The 21788-nt window shown below is 39.8% G+C and overlaps 1 protein-coding gene across 1 annotated transcript; it reads right to left on the minus strand.

Moving 5' to 3' along the window:
* Positions 1 to 982: 982 nt before the first annotated feature.
* Positions 983 to 13933, minus strand: LOC140934034 (ectonucleoside triphosphate diphosphohydrolase 8-like). Its single transcript, XM_073383717.1, has 10 exons — positions 13826 to 13933; positions 11508 to 11629; positions 8877 to 9006; positions 7584 to 7743; positions 6185 to 6356; positions 4898 to 5119; positions 3691 to 3954; positions 2615 to 2725; positions 2073 to 2204; positions 983 to 1370 (listed from the first exon to the last, which is right to left on the minus strand). Exons 1-10 carry the CDS (start codon positions 13878 to 13880, stop codon positions 1140 to 1142), a joined length of 1599 nt encoding a protein of 532 aa, XP_073239818.1. The 5' UTR covers positions 13881 to 13933; the 3' UTR covers positions 983 to 1139.
* Between the last annotated feature and the right edge of the window lie 7855 nt (positions 13934 to 21788).

A 21788-nucleotide genomic window follows, 5' to 3' on the forward strand; every position in this document is an offset into this window, starting at 1 on the left:
GGAGGGGGGGGGGTGCGCACCCCCTGCACCCTTCCCTTAGATCCGCCCCTGGAAGTACAAGAGCCTCCCGTTCAATCGCTAGTGAGAACTGCGATTGGAAAAAATTCGATTAAAATCCTATCTAAAAATATACGCTACAATCTCTTTGTTGCAAATTACGCCATATACGCATACGTCCTTCTTGATTATCTTTTTCTAGTCTACCGACTTCAGTTAATTTCGGGTCATAAGCCAGTTAATCACTTCTACTCGTTGCCTCATTTCACCATCAATTCTAAAGTACGTGGTCGCTTCTGGATACGAATGATCCTATATTGTAAGTAATGATCAGGCGGAGAGAAAACATCTTAAAAAGGAGTTGAAGGTGAAGAACAGGCGACCTTAAAAACGTTTTTGTGTCTCCAGACATCAAAAACTATCTGTTGTAGCAAATTGTAAAGGAAAATATCTGGTCAAAAAACAAGATCAGTCATTCTCTCACTTTCCCCTCAAAATTTTATGGAGAACAGAAAAAAATCTGTCCCCCTCCCTACAATTATAATTGGTGTCTAGACAAAGGCTGCTTTCCATTATACCAAGATTATCGGAAATTTCGGTCCACCTGGGAATTTTCCGGTCGAAGTGGTCACCTCCAGAGTTGGTCTTTTTTGACCGGTCGGTCCGGTTCGACCGATACTTGCCCTTCCATTTCCAAACATTCTCGTTTCCAGTCCGACTTTGCCAAGTAGTAATCAAATTTCGGTCGAAACGCAAATGGGTCGTTTGGATTCGATTGGGAACAATAGGGCCATTTATACGAGGAAAAAGAAGACGCGTCTTACATAAGACGCGTCTTAAATGAGACGCGAACTGTACCATTTATACGAGCATGTCTTATCTAATAAGACGCGTCTTAGCTAAGCCGCGTCTTATTTTAGACGAAATGTGCCGTTTATGCGGAAAGTTCGCGTCTTATTTAAGACGCGTCTTATGTAGCGTCTTATTTTTCCTCGTATAAATGGCCCTAATTTTGTTTAACTTTCTCTTAATAATTCCACTGGCTTTTGACTGTTTGGTTTCACTCTCTTGGCAAAATGGAAAGCATCCAAAAGGTACTATGGGTTAATTTTGACCAAAAAAAGCTCAAAATTCTTGCGCGTTCATAGCACTAGTCCTCCTACTTGTAACTGTCGTCTTTTATGCACTCTGCCAGCGGACGTTATACAAATAAGCAGGCCTGCACTGATGAGTAAAGCACCCACAATCACAACAGCCAGGTAAACACTACTTTGGATACGAGAAATAGACACGGAGGTCGGCGGTAAAAGGGGAAGAAGGTTTGTGGCGTTGATCATGAATCCAAGAGCCCAACCAACAGAAAGTTTCTTTATCTGAAAACAAAGACAATAAAGTAGGCCTTAATTTTTGCCCAATGTAAGGGAATCCAGTCTTGGATTGTGGATTCCACGACATGAATTCTGGATTCTTCTTGTCAGTGGAACTTGCCTGGATTTCGGATTCCACGCGTTAGTGGGATTCCGGATTCCTTGAATTGTATTCCGGATTCCAAAGCCCAGGATTCCGCAAAAAAATTCTTAGATCCCAGACTCCACAAGCAAAAATTTGCCGTACTCCGGAATCCAGATTTCCTTCCATGGCGTTGTACGCGTGCCATAAAAGAAATAGGAGACGTCTGCAGGTAGGCGAGCTTTAGTTAGGAATCGGCGAATGTAAAAGCGCGAACCAAAGAAGTAAAAAAACGTTCAACACATCCATTCAAGTTTCCCTATTCAACCAACAACGCCTTTTGATTTTGATTTTATCAGGGCAACTGCGCTTATTCGGGGGCGGAGCTTATTAACTTTTTGTCTCAAAATTCGTGGGCGGCGCTTCATTGGGGTGGCGCTTATTCTAGTAAATACGGTAACCATGTTGAAGCGGTAGCCGCGCGAGAGAGGTAGGGCTAAGAGAGTTTTTAAAGCTTTGTATTTAGCAGTCCGCAAAAGAGAGCTGTCCGTATTATGGAGGAAGCTCAACCTGGCACCTCCGCAAAAAAAAAAAAAAAAAAAAAAAAAAACGCTCATTTTACTCACCGAACCGACAAATGTCAAGTTTGCTTTAGTGTTGTTTAAGTGATAACCGCTTGATAAAATTGTGAGGATATACTGTGCGTCAAAACAGTAAAAGGAGAGAATATCAAGGCTTGGGGAAGGAATTTCCTTAATCTGCAAAAGAAAAGATTCATACGTTTGCTATCACTATGGTAACGTTCACTAAAAAAAGGACACTCCATTAAAAGATTGGGATTTTGTTAAATTACAATAAATTACTATGCAATTACGTTTACGATTTTTCTAATGGACACTTTAAGTGTTACCTATGTCATCTGGCTGTTTGGTCTAGGAGAGAAAAAGGACCACGTGAAACGAAGAAAAGATAAAGAATTAAAGGAACAATCCTAGCAAGAAAACAAGATCACTTTTGGGAGAAAAATCAACTGCCAGGAAATCATAGAGCTCGGGACAAAAAGAATATTAATACGGGCAATTTACTAAACCACACAAAGTTCTTCGCCAGAGTGTATAAAATGACTCGAATAAATAAATAAGAAGAAAATAAAGAGCGCATTTGTTACCTCACTCCAAGACATCCTACAAACATTCATTGTCTTCGCCTGAAGTTTATCAAGTGACGGGTTGTTTGTGAGATTAAGATCCTTAACGACGGCATAGTAAGCGGAAAAAGCCTAAAGACACACACCATAACAACTAAATTAAATATATAGACTATAGAAAATTAACTCTCATGTCAATTAACGTATTTAAAATTAATGCGACATAAGTTAACACAAATTGAGGGTAGTATTACTTCACAATAAACAACGCGACTTAAATCAAAGCGATTTCTTTTTTGAAAAAAATTAGCGTTAGTTAGGACTGTTTCACTCTTTGAGAAAGCGTGCAACCAGGGTATTCTTGTTTTGTTTAGATTTACGTTCACGTGACCTTTAAAAAGGCTCTGTAAACCGCAATTGCTGGTTATGGTCAAAGGAAATCTGCCTGAACTAACACCAACCCTTACCCTAACCTTAAACCCTAAGTCTAACCTTAGTTTTGAAAATTCGTAACAATTTTCCAAGAACGGTGTTTTAACGAAAATATAATGAGGATTTCACAGTCGTAATTTTCACATTTCATTTTCAAAAAAAACCTTTCACTTTAATTTAGCCATCTGAAGCTGCTGTTAACCACATCACAGACAAAGGCTTCTCGTTCTCCTTGCCGTCGCCAACGACTTTTTCGACACATTTAGATTCTGAGACGAGAACGACTCTGAGTATGAGATATTCCAATACCAAGTAGTGCTTGCCCGGCGGGAAACGCGATAGCTGTTGCCATTCTTCTATGTCATAGTGGCGGAAACAAGTTACCAAATGTTAGAAGTTTTATCATTTTGCGATCGGGAGAGGGCTTAACCTCCTTCACTAAAGATAACAGTGCTAACTTTTCCGGATAATAAAAACATAACAATGAAGCTTTCCGGGGTGTCTATTTTTTGAGAATACGCGAAAAAACTTCCAGTCAAATCAGTCTCGTTCTCGTAGTCATTCTCGTCGAGTCCTCGAATCTAAAGGTCTCTTCTAGGTACTTTGTTTGATGGCCTCTCGTTGGGCAACAGCGCTCGTTAAAAAACGCGTGGAGAGGAACTCACCAAAAATGTATCTCCATCAGTGGGTGGCAGATAAACTCCATCAAAGGAACAATATTTGTTGCCAGCACAAGATGTAAAGTTAAACAGTTTGTTGACTTCGGTGGCGCAGAGAGAGTAGTTTCCAGTCCCTGTCACGTTGTGTAAAGTGTCATTTGCTTCTGTTCCTTTTACGCATGGGGATCCCCACAGGTATTTAGAATTGACAATCTTCAGGTAACCCCTGGGAGCACAAGGATTGTAAACTACTGCTGTGTACTTTGCATCCTTAGAGAGATTATACAAAATAGTTAGCGATAAGACACAGCCAAAGAACCTAGGGTTGTACACAATATATATGTAGGGCACTGTTTTGGGAGCTAATCACCAAAGAAGGAGAAGTATAAGTATCTAGCTGCTACACAGCCGTTTTTAGTGTCGTCACGCAACGCTTAGTGGGGAGGAGCGTTGCGTGACAAGACTAAAAACTGCTGTGTAGCAGACTTAGTAGCAGACTAGCTGGGAGAAGACATTTTTATGAGATTGACTGAGGTCAATAATAAGGTTTTCTTTTTTTTACACCGCATTTTACAAGAGACCCAGAAATGTGTGTCAGTCAGTTTAGTCTGTAAAGGACAACAAAGAAAAAACGATTCTTTTTTTTTTTAAAGCAAACCTACACTGTAAATTAGGAAGATCTGTTTTAGCCCTAAAAATAGGGCCGTTTCAGTGAGTAAAATACAGTCCTATTTTTGATTCTAATGATGTGGCTCCCTTAATAAGGGGCCAATACGGTCCCATTACCTAGGGCTGATTTGGACCCAAGGGCTGAAATGAGTCCCAGCATGGGCTGGTATAGGCTTTCGACGGGGCTGTTGAATGGAGCTCGAATGGCTGCACGAGAGGCTGAATCAGACTTTGGACTGCAGGGCTGAATTGGCACTTTGGGGCTGAAACAGATCTTTTTAATTTTCAGCGTACAATAATTGCATATTAAGTTGGACCTCTCCTTAAGAACACTTCAAAACTGCTGACACTCCTTTGTCGCAAACAGTAACTGTTCTCTTCTCTTCTGTTGCGGTGTCAAGGAGGTTGTTTAAAATTCACTGCAGTTTCTCTTGTTTTTTTCAAGGAATGAAAAACGCTGTCACATCGCAGTCATCACCTTCCTTTTTTTGGTGAAAATTGTGAACATGGTCTCGATGAGGTCACACCCTACACGTAGCATTACCTTGACAAGTTGAGCTAAAAACCTTCTCTGTGCTTCCCTCAAACCATAACACAAGAAGCTGTGAGTGTATACTGAATATTCTTTTCCATATAATGTTAATTTCACGGAATTCGGCGCAGTTGTAGTAGGAACAAAGGTGATCTGCGTGGAGGCACCTCCCATGTCTAAAGCTCCAAAAGTTTGTCTGTTCATAGACCTGCTGCTTTCGTCTTGGTTTGTTTCCTGAACGAAAAATGAACCATTAATTTCCCCGCCTTCAAACCCCAGTATTATCAAACTTCATAATGTAATGATCCATTATTTGTTTCAGCCTACTTTAGATTAAAATCTGAAAGATGTAACATACCCTTTCTCCTCTCCATAATGAAAACGCAAAAAATTAATTAGACAGAGTTTTGAAACAAATAGCCGCTATAAATCATTGCTATAGTTTGGAACTATAGCAATGTTATATCTAATAGCTCAAATACAGTAAAGTCTCTTGCTAACGTACACCCCCAAGACTGAGGGGTGTCCGGTCGTTTCCCTGCATCCTGATGTCTATTCGCTTCGTTTCTCTGCTTAAGGAAACAGACTACCTTCATGTCTGAGAAAAGGTTAGTCGGTTCAAAGAAACATTTATATCGTCATTCTACCTACTCCTGAAGCTTATCGATCTGAAGCCAAGTGAACGTCCTTGCCCATTAGGTTAATTTTCCGCAAGTGAGTTAATCCAGCGCAAGAAGTATCCGCGAAAAGAAGTATAGAGTACAGAAATGGCGCAACGGCTCTTAACCTAGTCTCCCTCGCAGCCGTTTTTTGGATGTCACGCATAAAACATCGCTTAGACCAACGTTTTCTCTATTTGTCCAAAATTGATGGGAAAAGACTCTGCTGCGATACGACTTCAATATACAGCGAAACGACCGGTAAGGAGGGAGATACCTTCCTAGGGGGTTCGCCTAGAGTTAGTTCCTGACTAATATTTTTTACTTCGTACAAAGTGGACGCCTCTCTTATGCGGATACTTTGGACCGGTATCGACGGTGTCTGTCTTATAAACTGTTGGCGAACAAGAAGCATGTAGCTTCGTCTGAGGACAGTTAATCAAACGATGATTGAATTGAAGAAACGAGGTACTCTTTTGAGTCTTTTGATAACTCTGTGGTGTATAGAAACCCAATACAATTCTCTTGTGGGAATTGGCACAGTTTCTCAAATCACCAACGATTCTTACTAAAATCAAAGAAAAAGTTCGCCTTACTTTGTAGTAGGGTAAAAAGGCACGTGCAGGCTATCATCAAATACCTTTGAATTAACCAATGCATCATTCAAGTAGTTTACAGTGACCCAAGATGAAATTCCTTCTTCTTCACCGCTGATTATTCGTGCATAATTATCTTCAAACATGAAAGGAGAACTCCCTAGTGTTTGCCGAACCGAACTGATGATTTTATTGGCTGCTGATGAATCAGTCTCACTGTAAATTGCACAAAAGTTCAACATTAATATATACTTAAAATGAACCCCCTATTTTACTATGAAGACTTTGAGTATATGTATATTACTACGGGGCGGGGGGGGGGGGGGGGGGGGGAAACTCTGCGAATTATTGGGGAAGGGGTGTGAAGGTCGGACTCCGGAACGCTTTTCCTATACCAGGCTACCAGGCCATGTTCAACTGCAGCAGACCTTATTCACGATACACGCCATCTTTGCTGATGGGATAAAGCCATGTCGCACGTGGTTTCTTAGGGGGAAAACATGTGATAAAGGTTGTTTACCATCTACACGGCCAAACCGGTCGGTTCACGGTTTGGGTGAATGATAAGCAAAATTCAAGACTGGTAAATTTCATTCCGGAATCTTGTTTATCATTTGTACGAATCAGTTCCATTTACCGAAAAACGACCGCGAAGGCCTGAAACTGGTGTCAAAGATGACTTTGAAGAAATGGACCACGAATTTCCGTTTGGAACATTCTCTCCGGAAAAAGAGGACAGCCTTATCAGACGTTCCGTTGTTGCCGGAAATTATCCCTGGAATGACCCAAATAGTCGTGTTCCATTTACTTTCTACCCAGATTTTCCGGAACTTTTTGTAAAAGGTAACTTGAACCAAAATCTGCCGATACAGGAAATCGCGGTCGAGTCTTTTTAGTCTAGACTTCAGCAAATAAAGAACATATAGTCCACCACCAAAACAAGGTCCCCCTGATGAGACCCAGGTGTTCTAGAAAAAAAATCTGAATTCTGCATCCCAATGCAAACAAAAATGCCTGTATAGTCCCACCCTTCATAGCCACACATATGTTAATTTTACCTGTATAACCTGTATAGCCATCCCCCCCGCCCCTACCTGGTCAAGGCTGTGCTTATGCAGTGTCCATGGTGGCCCCTGGTGCCTAACTTCTGCTCCTGAGCAACTAAAAAATCTTACTTTTTTTTTCATAGAAATCATATGCTGGGCAAGTTGGATTTTACTTGCAAGTTCAGAGCACAGAGCTTCCCTCAATTTTTCTTGGAGCAAAGCCTTGCAGGAATATCAGTAATAATAATAATAATGAATAATAATAATTTATTATTTGCAAGGCTCAAAATAACATTTAAATATTATCTAATGCGCACTAACAAAAACTAAATATATAAAAATAATACGTATAAATCTCTCTATAAGTACAATTAACAAGGCATTTTTTAAATCTTACTTTAACAGTCTCATCCCTGCAGTAGCTCCTAAGTAAATTGGAGACGTTTTATGTTCATATGATGGAATAAGCTTCTTTGCCGTGTTTTTAATACAATTTTCTAATGACTTCCCAGCTTTCTCAGGATTTTGCTGATAACTTGATATACCCCTCACATGTCCTGAAAGTTTTTTAAATGAGATCTCAATAAGGCAATAAATTACAACAGCAACAACATAATAAAACAACAATTCAGCACGACCATCATTCTCTTAAAAATTTTAATACTGGTTTATCTCGGTTATAAGGCCCACTTGGTTATAAGATGCTCCCTAAACATTTCAACACAATTTTTTCAAGTTAAGAAACTAAAGAACAAGTTAAAATACTCGGCTACAAGGAGCAACCACAATTTTGGCAGTGTTCACCTTAACTACAACAACATGCTTTCCAAGGTCACTAACTACGTCTTTCACCTATCTGAACAAAAGTGAAAAAGTTATTATTTTGATGAAAAGCGAAAAAATCCCCCCTATCAAAACACTCACCCTGAAATTACAACAGATTTAGAGCTATTACGCAAACTTTCATTGAAAAAATGCCGCCTCTTTTAGCCAAAAAAATATGGTACATTTATGTCATAAATCTAGCTTATTTGATTATCAAAATATTTCCTCTGTCTCCTGATTGTCATTACTCAGGATTATGAATAATGAATAAAGGGTTAGGAGTCATAGGAATTTGAGAATTAACCTTGGCTAAAACAACTTTGTAACCTAAATAGCAAGAACTGAAACATTTATTTTTCATCCTCTGTACAATTAAAGCATGAAATTTCCTGATGCAGCATTAAATTTCAAACATGACTACATGATACCGAAGAAGTAACTTTGGAAAAGACTTTTTCAAAGACAGTCATGGGGATCATCTAATATTATTATTTGCTTCCAGTGGTATGTGCAACTTGACATCTTCCCAACCAAACTGCCAGACCAATGCTTAAAATTACCCGTTTTTAAACTAACTTTTTCTTTTCTTTGTTTGAAAACATTAAATAAATCAAACACAATGCTGCTCAACTGAGTATTATTATTCAGTTGAGCAACATGTTTTTTACAACTGTTCAAACTTTGCAATGAAAAGAAAAATGTAGTTTATTCAAATTTAGGCTTAGGTCTGGCAGTCCATCTGAATGCAATTTAAATACTACATTCTGAAGTGCATTTCAGAATAACAAGTTGAGCTTTGAAGTAGTTATCCCGACACTTTGAGTGAATAAAGACTGGGACAAAACTTTGACGAGCCAACGCTTACCTTCATCATCAGTGACTGTACAATTTCCAATCTGTTTCACAAGTGCTGTACCTTTGATAATATCACTGACCTTCCACTTGTACACAAACATGTTGGTATGAGTTGACCCTGCATCCAGTACCACTCCATACTAAAGAGAAAAGAAAGTGGAATCTTGAATATCTTTGATGTTTGGAATTTTGGTATGAATCATTACCTACAAATACATGCATAGAGTGGTTTTCGTTTGAGTGTCGTAAAACCAAAACCAAAGTAATTACTCTGGCCAATCACATAGGACACAGACAATACATTGAACCAATCAAAACTCGAAGTAATTACATGTGGCTGACGCAAAGCGCGGGAAAATGCATGCAAGCGCGTCACAATTGGCTTTGGTTTTACTTCTGATTGGATGAAAAGGTGGCGCGAATCTTTTAAGCCAATCGCATCGTGTAGAAAGTGCAAAACCAATTACTTTTCGACACTCAAATGAAAACTGCTCTAGCATAATGTATATTGCCCAAATAGGGCTTCCAGCAAGTTCTTGGAGGTGGGGGAGGGGGGAGGGGGGCAGTGGTCAAGTGGAGAAAATGTTCTTTTACCTCCCCTCAAATTCCTTCCTCATAAAAGTTATCCTCTTGATGTAACATAAACCAGCCACAAATATTATCTTCTGATGTTACAGCTACATATAATCAATAGTGACACAAACTTGACTTGACATGCAGTTACTGTACGTATGTAATAAATACGTTACAGGTCAAATTTGATTTCAGATTAAGTTTTGATTTAATCTAGGTAGATTCTTAATCTCCTTTATCTCCTAGCCCTAGGAGACAAAGAACTTGAGAATCAACCTAAGTAAAAAAATTTCCATCTGAAATCAAATTTTTTATTACCTGTAACATATATTAGTCTTAGCAGCACCTCCCTCAAATAAGTGCCTCATTGACGACAAAAAATAGTACTAAGTAGCTCCCAGCAGTCATAATGCTAATGATAATTTATGACTGATTGGAGCTGACACAGACCTTTAAGACCATTTTTGATAAATTATGTTATTGCAGTGTAGCACAGTTATATATGTAGACTGATCACTGTAAGACACCAAAGTAATATTGTTGTACAGTTCTGTGCAGTGGAATCCTGATTTCTTGAATCTCTACTGGAAAAGCAATTATTTTGGTTTGAATTATTGGGAGGTTTGAAAAATCAAAGGTACAATTACAGTATTTGACTGATGAAAGGAAGTTAGGTTTGGCTCGAACTATCGCAAATTTCGAAAAAACCGAGGTTTCAAGAAATAGGGATTCTACTGTATTGTCTGTGTAAAGTTTCCTTTTGTAATGTCTGTAAGTACCGGTTTCTGGTTATAACTAATAATAAAAAACTTTTGTTATGCTTTTCTTATGCAAAGAAAAAGAAAGAAATATTTATGTACAACTGTGTCTGACTTACATGTACAAATGAGAATTTCTATATATTATTTAAGAGTGATCAGTATAAAATATGGACTACAGACTGCGGACAGGGTATAAAACACCGAGTATGTATAAAATAAGGACGACTAGAAACAACAGACTGCGTATAAAACACGGACTAGGTTTGAAACATGGACTACAGACTGTGGTTATAAAAACAGCTTTAGAAAGGTAAAGCTGAGAGAAACAAATAATCAACTAGCTTAAAACAGTAGTCCCAGCTCCTTGCCTCACACACAAACATTCCTTTGGCTGGTCATGCGGTCTACTCTCCCCAACGTCAGCCTGGAGAAGGAAAGGATGCTACACGGGCAAGGAAGGTTATAATGCTGCTACTCAAGGCAACTGAAAATGAAATGCTGAGTTTCATAAAAATGAGGAGTTTGCAGAGAATTCAATTTATAGTTTTAAACCAATAGAAGAGATGAAATTGAGAAGCACCGAATTAAAAAAATAGTATTGGTGTTAGGGAGAGTAAAATTCTTATAGATGCCACAATTCCATTTCAAAGCCTTGGGGATACGAGGAAAGAAGAACCCAGATGAGAAGGTCAATATAGGGCCAGTTCCGCAATTGCAAAAAAACTGTATTAGGCGGTAGGGGTTACTCACCTATACATGAATAATAACCAAAATATATCATCCAACGTGACCTTCAAGGCAATGATGACATAATTTACACCTTTGTAAACTTGTACATCAAATTTGTGACCCCTGTCATGGATATTAGAAACTGAGACCAGGTCTATAAAATGGGTGTAGAAATTCTCAGGATTTGGAGAACCAGGCAGCATTCTTGGAATACAACTTAAACTCATGTGTTGTGCTATTTAGTGATCTTTTGATCTTATTTTACCTTACCTAGAACCAATTAGCATAGTTTTTTCCAACCTAGTCTGCAGTCCGTGTTTTAAACCTAGTCTATATTTTAAACCCAGTCTGCAGTCCAGGGTCCGCAGTCCACAGTCCACAGTCCATGGTCCACAGTCCACAGTCCGCAGTCCATCTTTTATACTGACTGATATTATTAGTGACACCCTTGAAAAAATTCTCTCTCAAATAGGCATGGTGCACTAACAAGTCCAAAAATCAGAGAGTGCTGGTTCATGAAATAAATATGTGTATATGTTATCTTTATTATATGACAAATAAAGTGGACCAAAATTTACCTCATCTTTAACCTTCTCTTTATATACACTAATCACTGTAATGCAAGCAATTCCACATAGGATCAAGCCAATAGAGACAAGGAAGCCTACCCAATCTTGAACACGACAGTTACTGTTTCTGGCTATTAGTAAGAGAAAAAAGGAAATAATAACATATGATTTTGGTTGAGCAAATAGTTTACTGGAAAAGATTTAGCAACATGGGGAAAAAACTTTCAATTTATTGGTTTGAATATCATGCATTTAAATAAATTATAATTTTATATAATGGACAAAAATTTAGAAACTCAATTAGACCCTTAATGAAAATTAGACTGGACACCAGACACCTCCCTACAGGGGTGTCTGAACAATATCACCAAATAAGACTTTAATGGCCACTTCTGTGTCAATTGCCGACTACCTTTCTACTCTGACGCTGACATAGCTGGATGCAGTTACTCTTTCTGTATCTAATACCGCATATTCATCACCTACAATTGTGTAAGTTTAGTGTATATTGAAGTGGATCATTTATTTTTTTAAACAGCTGTAAGTCACCTAAGACCTACTCATAGAAGTTTATTCACAAAATGGCAATGGATGCAGAGTCATGGGAGGAGGATATGACCTATGTGAGTTACGATTACTTTATTAAAGACATGGATATGCTGATACATTGATCCAGTGACAGAATACTGGTATCCATGCATGGAATGTGTCCACCCATTTTAGGTTATTTTCTTCCAAGTGGCAAAAAGGATTTTCTGAAGTTAATTCCAAAATGAAACAAAAAAGAAAAAGTGTGAGCAGTTAAACATCAGTCATCAGAGTGTGGCAGACGTCAACTAGAATTCTCTGTGCACCTTCCAAGCACCGATATTGCAAAAAGTAGAAGTGGCAAAAAGAAAGAAAAGAAAACTTGTGCTGGCACTCGCCATGCTCTACGGGATGGGTTGAACAAGGGATATAATACATTAACTTAGCTTCGTATCAGAAAAAAATTAGGAGTGTTTCTTCTGGGGGGAGCACATCCTTGGAGACCCAGGGGCAGATAGTGGGGGTGAGGGAAAGTCTAAACGGGCGGAAAAATATGGCACGAAGAAAAGTAAAGAACAGCGAGAAGAGCCCCTAGGGACAATGTCTTACCAGACCAGTTCCAAACGGTCGCTGCCATTCTGGCTTCTGATTGGTGCCAGAAAACTTTTGTGTTTTTCTGCCCAATCAGAAGCCAGAACAGTGGCGACCATTTGGAACTGGTCTGGTAAGACATTGTCCCCAGGGGCTCTTCTCGCCGTTCTTTACTTTTCTTCGTACTTTTCTTCATGCCATATTTTCCCGCCCGTTAGACTTTCCCTCGCCACTATCTGTCCCTGGATCTCCGAGGATGGGGGGAGCAGGGGGGCTGCCATATAACTGGGCTATATGGTGGTGATGTGAAGGGTATAGTCTTCAAGCAGTTTACTCATGGATAGGGTATATAAATCAGAGCATCTGGGTCTACAATAAGGTATCATTTTCCAGGAAACTGATCAATTATTGGTTGAAGATTGTAGCCTAGACTAGGGAAACCAGGAATTGCCACTCACAAATAATTATATAAAAATCAAATCGGCAAGTTTAAATTTATGCAACTCAGCCTAAAAGCTTAACTCTAAGATAGGAGGGATTTGGGGAGTTTAGTCTATTAATACAAGGTAGCAAAATTCAGCTGAACTAGCTCTGGTATGGGCTAACCGTTCTAGGGTTCCAGTGGCACATCCCAACCCAAAAATTCCTAAAGAGCCCCCCCGCGCTGGTGTTTCTTTCAATGGAAACCTACTAATGGTAGTGTGGTTCTGCTAAAAGTCACTACAATATTACGAAAAGCTGTTTCACAGTGTCTTTTTAAGTATAAGATAGCTGGGAAGGAAGTGGACTTAAACTTGTCATGATGACCTGTCAAAGTTTGATGGACAATATTTGAGGACCAGCAAAAATCGAAACTGAGGATGAAGAATCACTAGTTGTGTTCCTGTGAATCCTGTGTTGTTCACGCATGGGCATTTAAGCATCTAGTGCATGAACCTTCTTAAATTATTTTTGTCTCAGACGTTTATATTTACTTGAAAGTTTTAATAATAAGCTCAAGTAAGCGTAAGTCTTCATCAGCTACTTATAAATACAATTCTTTGGATGTACACCTATTTCAATAAAGGTTGCTTTGGGAATTGTGCTTTGGTCTTTGAAAGCCATTTGATTGGTGGTCACTCAAGCAAAGCATTGCATTTTATTATACGTTTCAATGACCAAATCTCTTCATATATCGCATATTCTCTCAGCCCTTTTACAAGACATACCTTCAATAGCCCTTTGCATGAGCGGTACATTATCTTCCTCGTCTGAAGTAAGCATCTGTAGTCAAACTGAAAGTGCAGAAACCCGTCACTCAGAAAACGAAAGGGAAGTTTGTATCATGCAAAAATGTAACAGGCACCTGCCTTACTTATCCCCAGTCTCCCAGCTGAGCACTGCTGTGCAGAGGACACCAGAGATAGTTTTTTTGTCAAAAGCGCGAATGAGAAAGAACGTTGATATTCAGTTGAAAGACGGCCTTGAAATACTCGATTGAAAGCACATCTGCTAGTATTGGAATTTTGATTGCACTTCTCCAAACGACATGAATTCCTCTATCAGAAGAAGACTGGTAAGTTAGGATATGTCTATTTTGTCACCTTGTCATTCGAGTGCCAGCCTGCGAACAGCAGTCGCATTTCCGGTCGTCGCTTCTCTCCCTCCCAAAAATTTTTCGGAGGGAGAGAAGCGACGACCGGAAATGCGTCTGCTGTTCGCAGGCAACAAGGACTCTGGCTTAAATATATTTGTGCGGGCAGCACTAAAACACGGAATCCGGAATCCGGAAACGGAAACGGAATCACGAAAACGGAAACGGAATCACGGAAACGGAAACGGAAACAGAAACGGAATACGGAATCAAATATCAATGATAGAAAATTAAAGAATTTCACATTACACAATTTAGTACAATCCAAAGAGAATTTGTCTTAGTTTTCTTGGCAGTTCCCTTAAATACCGTAAAATTCCGAAAATAAGCCCCTCCATGTATAAGCCCCTCCAAAAATAAGCCCCCCAAAAAGGGCCTTTGAAAAATATAAGCCCCGGGGCTTATTTTCAGAAATTTACGGTATATTCTTGTTATTGTGTCTTGATAAGGTTTGCCGTAGTGTGGGTTACTGCACTGCAAGGCCGATCAAAGTAATTTTACGAGTAATATTTATTCACAAGTTCATGGGTTGAATAATACAGTGAAATATTACTTTTGTGGCTAATTGTCAAGAATAGTAGTAGTTAGCCTCAGACCACACCACGTGATTGTCCCCAAACTGAATACGCCAAACATGACCGACCGGTGACGCGACCACAGTTCCGGTGTTTTAGCAATAAGTTCAACTTTTTCGCCAAGCTGAATACTGATGGAATACTGGTGTACCGGTAATTGAGTTTACGTGGACGTCCGTATTTTTGTTGAAGAGGCTTATTAAACATGGCGCATTATTTTGATGTAATCGGTTGCGGAATCAAGCTAATGCATGCACAATTCTCTCTTCTCTTTGGACTCCACAATGCCATGGTTCTCTTGAGTAAGTTGTCTTGATAAATAAAACTGAACACTGTTGAAGACAACCCAGAAAAGACACTAAGAAAAACTTGACGGCGACGCCTTTCAGTTATATAAACGACGCCTCTGACGATTCAAACGAAGTCTGTCTCCATATAACTTACCTTTTTCTTAAGGCACTAGTTTTTGTCAGTAACGTTTTTCTCCTCGCTTTGCTGTCCCATGAGAATTTTTATTCATTGCCGATAGTGGTATCAAGCGTCTTTTCACCGGAATCGACTCCTCTAGTGATACAGCAGTCTCCTCTCCTCTACTCAGCTAATTTATTCATTTGTGTCTTTTTTTTATCTGTTTATTTATTTTATTGTCATTGCTAATATATTTTTTTTTCAAATCGATCGCTTGGAACCTTCTTTCACAGATTCCGTATCCGTTTCCGTTTCCGTTTCCGTGATTCCGTTTCCGTTTCCGGATTCCGGATTCCGTGTTTTAGTGCTGCCGTATTTGTGCTTATTAACTCTAGTACACTCTAGTAATTTACTGACTTAGCCCCGATTTTGCTGAGTTCTGACCAAGAAGAAGGTCAGAAGAATTTATCACAAGTGTTTAGTGACTAGGGGGTTTACCCCATTGACACCCTCTCATTTTGAAGGCATATGTTTATATGGGTAAATATCCTTCCCACCTTAATTAGTTTCGCTTGCGTAAGCAGCGAGACTCATAATCTGCAACGCGTTTTTCGCGCGGGGGGGGGGGGGGGGGAAACGGGTAGTAGTCCCCTATATAGGCTATATAGGTATGTGCTGCGACAAAGGGTTTCCTTTTTTTAGCCGTTCTGGTCTGAAATAGGGTATCAATTTCGACCATTTTGGTCTGAAATGGGGTATGGTTTGTGCACTCTAGTCTTGAATTGGGTATGCTTTTAAAACAATTAGCTACTTCTTCATCATTTGGCGTTAAGACCATTTCCTTTTTAATGTTTACGCCAACTACCGTGTACGTGCCGTAACAGCTTGTGACGCGCTCCGGGCTCCAGGGCTTCAGTTCTGAAATAGGGTATCAAATTTTTGATCAGGTCTGAAATAGGGTAGGGAAAATCACAGATTTTGGTCTGAAATAGAGGTAAGGGTTTCAGCAAGCGTGCCGCACACCCCCTCTCAATTTTTCTGGAAGTAGCCCCCCGGAATTTTTGGTCGGTTTTTTGGGACACAAAAGGAAGGTCATTGTGCCAGGCGTTCCTTGTGTGACCGTGGAAACTGGGACTAAGAATCGTTGCGTAATCGAAGCCACGCATGTTTTGCGAAGAAAGCTTAGGAAAGATTAAGTTTAAAGCTTTTCCGAAACGTGTTGGTCCACGAATTCTATTGCTTGAAAGCGTTGATTACTTTGGAGCAAGTGAACACTACTGAGTGGTCGAAAAGACAAAATAAGAATCTTAATTAGCAAAATTGCAATGGTCGGGTGTTGTAAACTTTCGCTGTATGCAAATGGGTCTTGTAATGAGCATGCGATTTATTTTCGGCAATGATTGAAATGACGTGCCATATAAATCACCTTTTCGATCTCTGGCAATGATGTAATTTGTCTGGAATCGAGGCCCTTGAATTTTCGTGTATTTATACCGCAGAGGCATTTTTGGTCGTCGCTAACACGCGTACTAAATCAATTCAGAAACAAATAAAAAGTATCGTCGTCGATAAAGTAGGAAGTAAAAAACCTTTAGCGAGTAAATCATGTTTCTTGTAGAGTTAATCGCCTCCTCATTTCTCGATCTAATCTCCAAGCAGGCGAGACCTGCATGCCGCTGTAAGCGCGTTCTTGTTAGAAATCCGTATACCACTCATTTTACTGGTCTTTTTGTTTCAGCTTTCCCTGAAGAGTTTGGCCTTTAATGTGTTAACCATGCCAGACAACGAAAGTGGTTTTAGTTGTCTCCAATCAGCCTGCGTAAAAGGAGACACCGAGACAGTCTACGCTATCTTGAATAACAGTCCAGATAAACTCGACAGTGCTATAGCTTTGAGTCTCAAAACTGGTGAGAACGTATCCCGTTTTAATAGTCAGTCAATTTTGACTGCCTTGGGTGCACTCGATTCTGAAAACCACAAGCAGATAAGCAATCTTGTTGAAAAAGTCGCAAAGGATTTTCAATCTCAACCCCTTCTACATATAGCTGCAAAAAAGGGAAACATTGAGCATATCCGAAGGCTGTTAGACTTTGGAGAGTTCGTGGACTGTGCGCCACCGGACAAGTCCGGCGAAACTCCGCTTATGTGGGCAGCCAGGTACAATGTTGAGGAAATTGTTCAATTTTTGGTCGAAAAAGGCGCTTCTCTCGAGATCCAAGATGGCAATGGTTACACGCCATTGCACCATGCTGCGATGGGTGGCAAAGAAGCTAACATTTTACGCTTAATTAAACTTGGAGCAGATATATTGAAAGAGAGTTATAGGCACTATTCTCCGGTTCACTTGGCCTGTATTGATGGTCACAAAGAAGCCGTTCGTCTTCTTCTAGGCCATGGAGCAGAAGCATCAAGAGAAGGGGGTTTTATGGTTGGGTCTCCTTTCACGTCAGCTGCACGCAACGGTCACCTTGAAATCGTTCAGCTACTAGTAGAAAGTGGAGTTCCTGTGAATAAGCGCTCAGTCGTGGGTTGGTCGGCTCTACATGAGGCTGTTGCAGGAGGCCATATTCATGTTGTGAAATATCTGCTTGAGAAAGGTGCAGATATTCAAGCCATTACCACATACACCCGAAAGGGCAAAGAATATCACCAATCTGTTCTCCACTTGGCCACTAGTCTGGAAATGTTCCGTTTACTGATTGAATACGGTGCTGACATTAATGCGCTAGAAGACTTTCAGTACCCAACTCTTCATGTAGCAGCAAAATTGGGCCATAATGACATTGTAGACTATCTTTTAAATCAGGGTGTCAATGTCAACTTACGCACTGATCACTCTAGATTGTCAGCTTTGACTTGTGCCATTAAAGGGGACCAAGATGCCACTGTTAAACATTTGATTGAGAGAGGTTGCTCTGTCGACTATTGTGATTCATGTTTATCGACATTATCAGCCGGAAAAGGCTTTATAGCTGTTTTCGAACTTCTTCTAAATAGAGGAATATCTGTGGATACAATGGATAAAAATGGAAAAACACCTCTTATTGCCGCAGCTGAGGCTGGGCAGGCCGACATGGTTGAATTTCTCCTAGATCGAGGAGCCAGCATTAATGGTACTCGTAACGAATTTAAAAAACTTAATGATGAGGGGTATGCAAGTCAGGATAAACACAAATCAAGTTTCCCTTTATACCATGCATTGAAGGCAGGTCACATTGAAGTTGCTCAGCGTTTGATAAGACGTGGAGCTGATACTGTGAACTTCAAAGAAGAAATAGACAGATTAGGTTCAGCTGATTTCGTTAAAACTACAAGGCTGAAATCAGCAGCTGAACGTGGAGAAGGGTGTGGATGTAAAAGCAAAGAATAAGTGTTCCCCTGAGGTGAAACTGCTCTTCTTTGCAATGCGAAGCATGCTAACAAATCAAATCAAATCACTGGTTTATTGTCCCTTTTGCAGTCGGAAGACTAAATTGTAGGATACCTTACGAGCTGTGATATATATACTAATACGCTACATTTATTGACAAGATTCATATTTAATACGAACAAAATTTGAGAAACGTTCAGTCCTTGTGGCTATGGGCCTGCTAGAACTCCCTGATCTTAGACACACCCTGGTAGATATACGTACCACTCTGTTGTTTATTAGTGAGTATAATGACTAACGACTAACGACTAACGTATTGTTAGTCTGTGAGCAAGCTCTCCGGGGCACTCTGGCGGCAGGGTGGGAAGTTCAAGTGCAAGTTCAAGTTTATCTATTCACACTTATTCAATTACAATACAACAACAATAAGAAAAAAGAAGAAGTAAAAACAGAGCTAACTATACATTGAATTAAACATAACAAAGGAAAAAAGCGTGTAGCAGCCAAAGGAGCCAAGCTTTCGAGTTGGCTACTACCACAGAGCGGTTACAAGTGGGTGGAGGTTATACAATACACGCGTTTAACTCTCCATCCGCTAAGAGCTGGGTAGAACTCATATCCACTGACTATCATTCGTTCACATTTAAGAATAAACGTGCTGTTTTCTCTCGTTGTTAAAAAAAGTATTCTGTGCATTGGATAGAGTACATGTTCAACAATGCGGTCATATGGTTTCTTCGGTATGGTGCTGTTGCTAACTTTAAAACATCTTTACATGTAGTTGTGATTTCAAATAATGTCCAAACAGTCAAGGTGTAAGGCCTCAGTGTACATCCCTGTAGTTGCAGCAAAACGCCTTTTTTATTTATCGCGTTTGTCAAAACGCATCCTAATCTTGGTGTTCCTGTGGTACAGAGCCACACATTTTCGAGGTATCGAAGGCGACTGCCGATTAGCCGCCCCCACTGATTTTAGTTAGTTTAAATGGAGCCAAAAAAACATAAAAGAGACTGGACAATTAATTAAGTTATTATAATAACTTAAAAAGTACAGGTAAAAGTAACTTATAACTTACGTAACTAATAACTTAAAATTACAGGTATTATTGTATAAGATAGCGTCTGAGCTTTATCTTAAATTCACTGAGTGCCTCAATCTGTCTGTTGTTTCCCGGTAGAGTGTTGTAAATGGGAGCACCGTTTATTCTAAAGCTTCCTTGGAACTTATCAGCTTTCGTAAAAAGGAGAACGCAGCAAACCATGACTTCTAACTGTAGCTATGAACTTGGTGCGCGTCCCTAAACTCCCACAATAAGCACAGTGGTACCATTCCATGAAGAAGACTAAAGGTTGAGTTCCACTGACGCGTGTTTGACTACGCACGTTAAGGCACGTAAATTTTAATCACGTAAAAAATAGAGGCAAGATATAAAGTGTTGAGATTAAACTTGAAGTTGTGCGAGGTTCAACTTTTACGCTTACGAGCAAACGTTCATGCATTGCCTCAATTTTATTTGCGAACCTAAATTTTACGCACGTAGGCAAGTAAACTGATTACGCGACAGTGGAATTCAACCCTGCACTTCAGATATATAGTCTCTAAGCGCTTGTAGGCTGAGCCAGCCAAATTGTCGACTTAAAATCGTCAGCCCTGAAAGATCGACCTTCAATAATACAGGCGGCACGTCTGTTTTGCTTATCTAGATAAGATTTGTTCCCAACCCTACAACTGTCCTAGACAGACGACAGTAGTCGAACAAAGGCAAGACTATAGTATTGATAGAGGTTCTGACAATTAGGTTTGGGAAGAACCTTTTGCGCTCGACGCAGAATACCTAAACTTGGCCTGATCTTATTACCGATCTACTGTACAAATACTTTGAATGCGCATGGTTACATTAGGACCTAAACCACTGGAAAACTTATCTAACATGATGCTATGGTTTAAAGTGTCGAAGGCCTTCTTACAAACGTCTAGGAAAATTAGGCCATTTAATACCCCTTTATTAATGTTCTCCAACAGAGTGTTTGTCACCTGAGTGAGGCACGTAGATGTAGCGGAGTGGGCGGAAGCTGGATTGGAAAGGAGAAAAAAAAAAATGAAATATCGTTTATTCCACTCTCTTGCAGATAACTGAATTAACAAGCGGTTATAACTAACAATAATGCTGGATTAAAGCTATCTATTAATTAACAATTAATGAATGAGTCCGAGTATCTTATGAAAAATTATGGAGATCGAGGACCCTCCGAGATCCCCATAATTCTTCGTATGATACGAAAGCCGAATTTAATAATCGTTTTGTTATTCATTCAAAATAATTCCTAGTTTAAAAACATAGCTAAAACAAGCTTACCTGCATCGATGTTAAGTTTATCTTAGATAGTTTACGTTTAGGTTTGTACAAGGAGTAGTTCTTTGTACGGCAGTGGACACCAAGCACGATAATGGGGTGGTCACGGGTGTCTGCCATCTCAGCCATAAATTTATAACAGCTCGCCTACGTTGGAAAGTTTAGTTTCGTTGGCTAGCGACAGTGCTTTACTGTACGAATTGTTAGGATATATGGTTTTAAGTGCCCTTTTTGCACGGACTCTATTCTATCTGACACGTAATCAGGAATGTCTTGCAACACCTGCACGGCATATTCTAAAATCGGTCTAACATTCTACCGAAGAAGAATATTGTAATCCTGTAAATATCTGTAAACCATACTGTGGACAGCTGCCCGTTCAAGTATATTGGAGAAAAGAGAAAGTACAGAGATGGTCGGTAGTTGGAGGGGTCAGATTTCGAGCCAGCTTTGTGAACCGGCGTGACGACAGCATGTCTCCAATCAACCGGTAACGTTCCTTCATTGGATGTTCTGTTCATAAGTTGCGTTACTGGTCTAGCCAAAGCTTCAGCCCCATCCTTAACTAGACGTATAGGAATATCGGGCAGGCCAGATGATTTAACCCTTTTCGGAGGGCTAGGGTCGTATATACGACCCATAGTGAACGATGTTAATACATTCCTTCCTGGACCCATTTGGCTTTCAGTTTAAGCAACGTCAGCAAAGATAGATCCTTCCAGCGATACCTCGTTTTGGATATCCTGACTAATCCTGACAGAGTTCCACTCACAAAAAGGTAACATTTTGGGGAAAAATCCACTGCCAATCTCGCTCTTTACATACTACTCTT

This window comes from Porites lutea, chromosome 4 (assembly GCF_958299795.1).
Source record: "Porites lutea chromosome 4, jaPorLute2.1, whole genome shotgun sequence".
Taxonomy (NCBI): Eukaryota; Metazoa; Cnidaria; class Anthozoa; order Scleractinia; family Poritidae; genus Porites; species Porites lutea.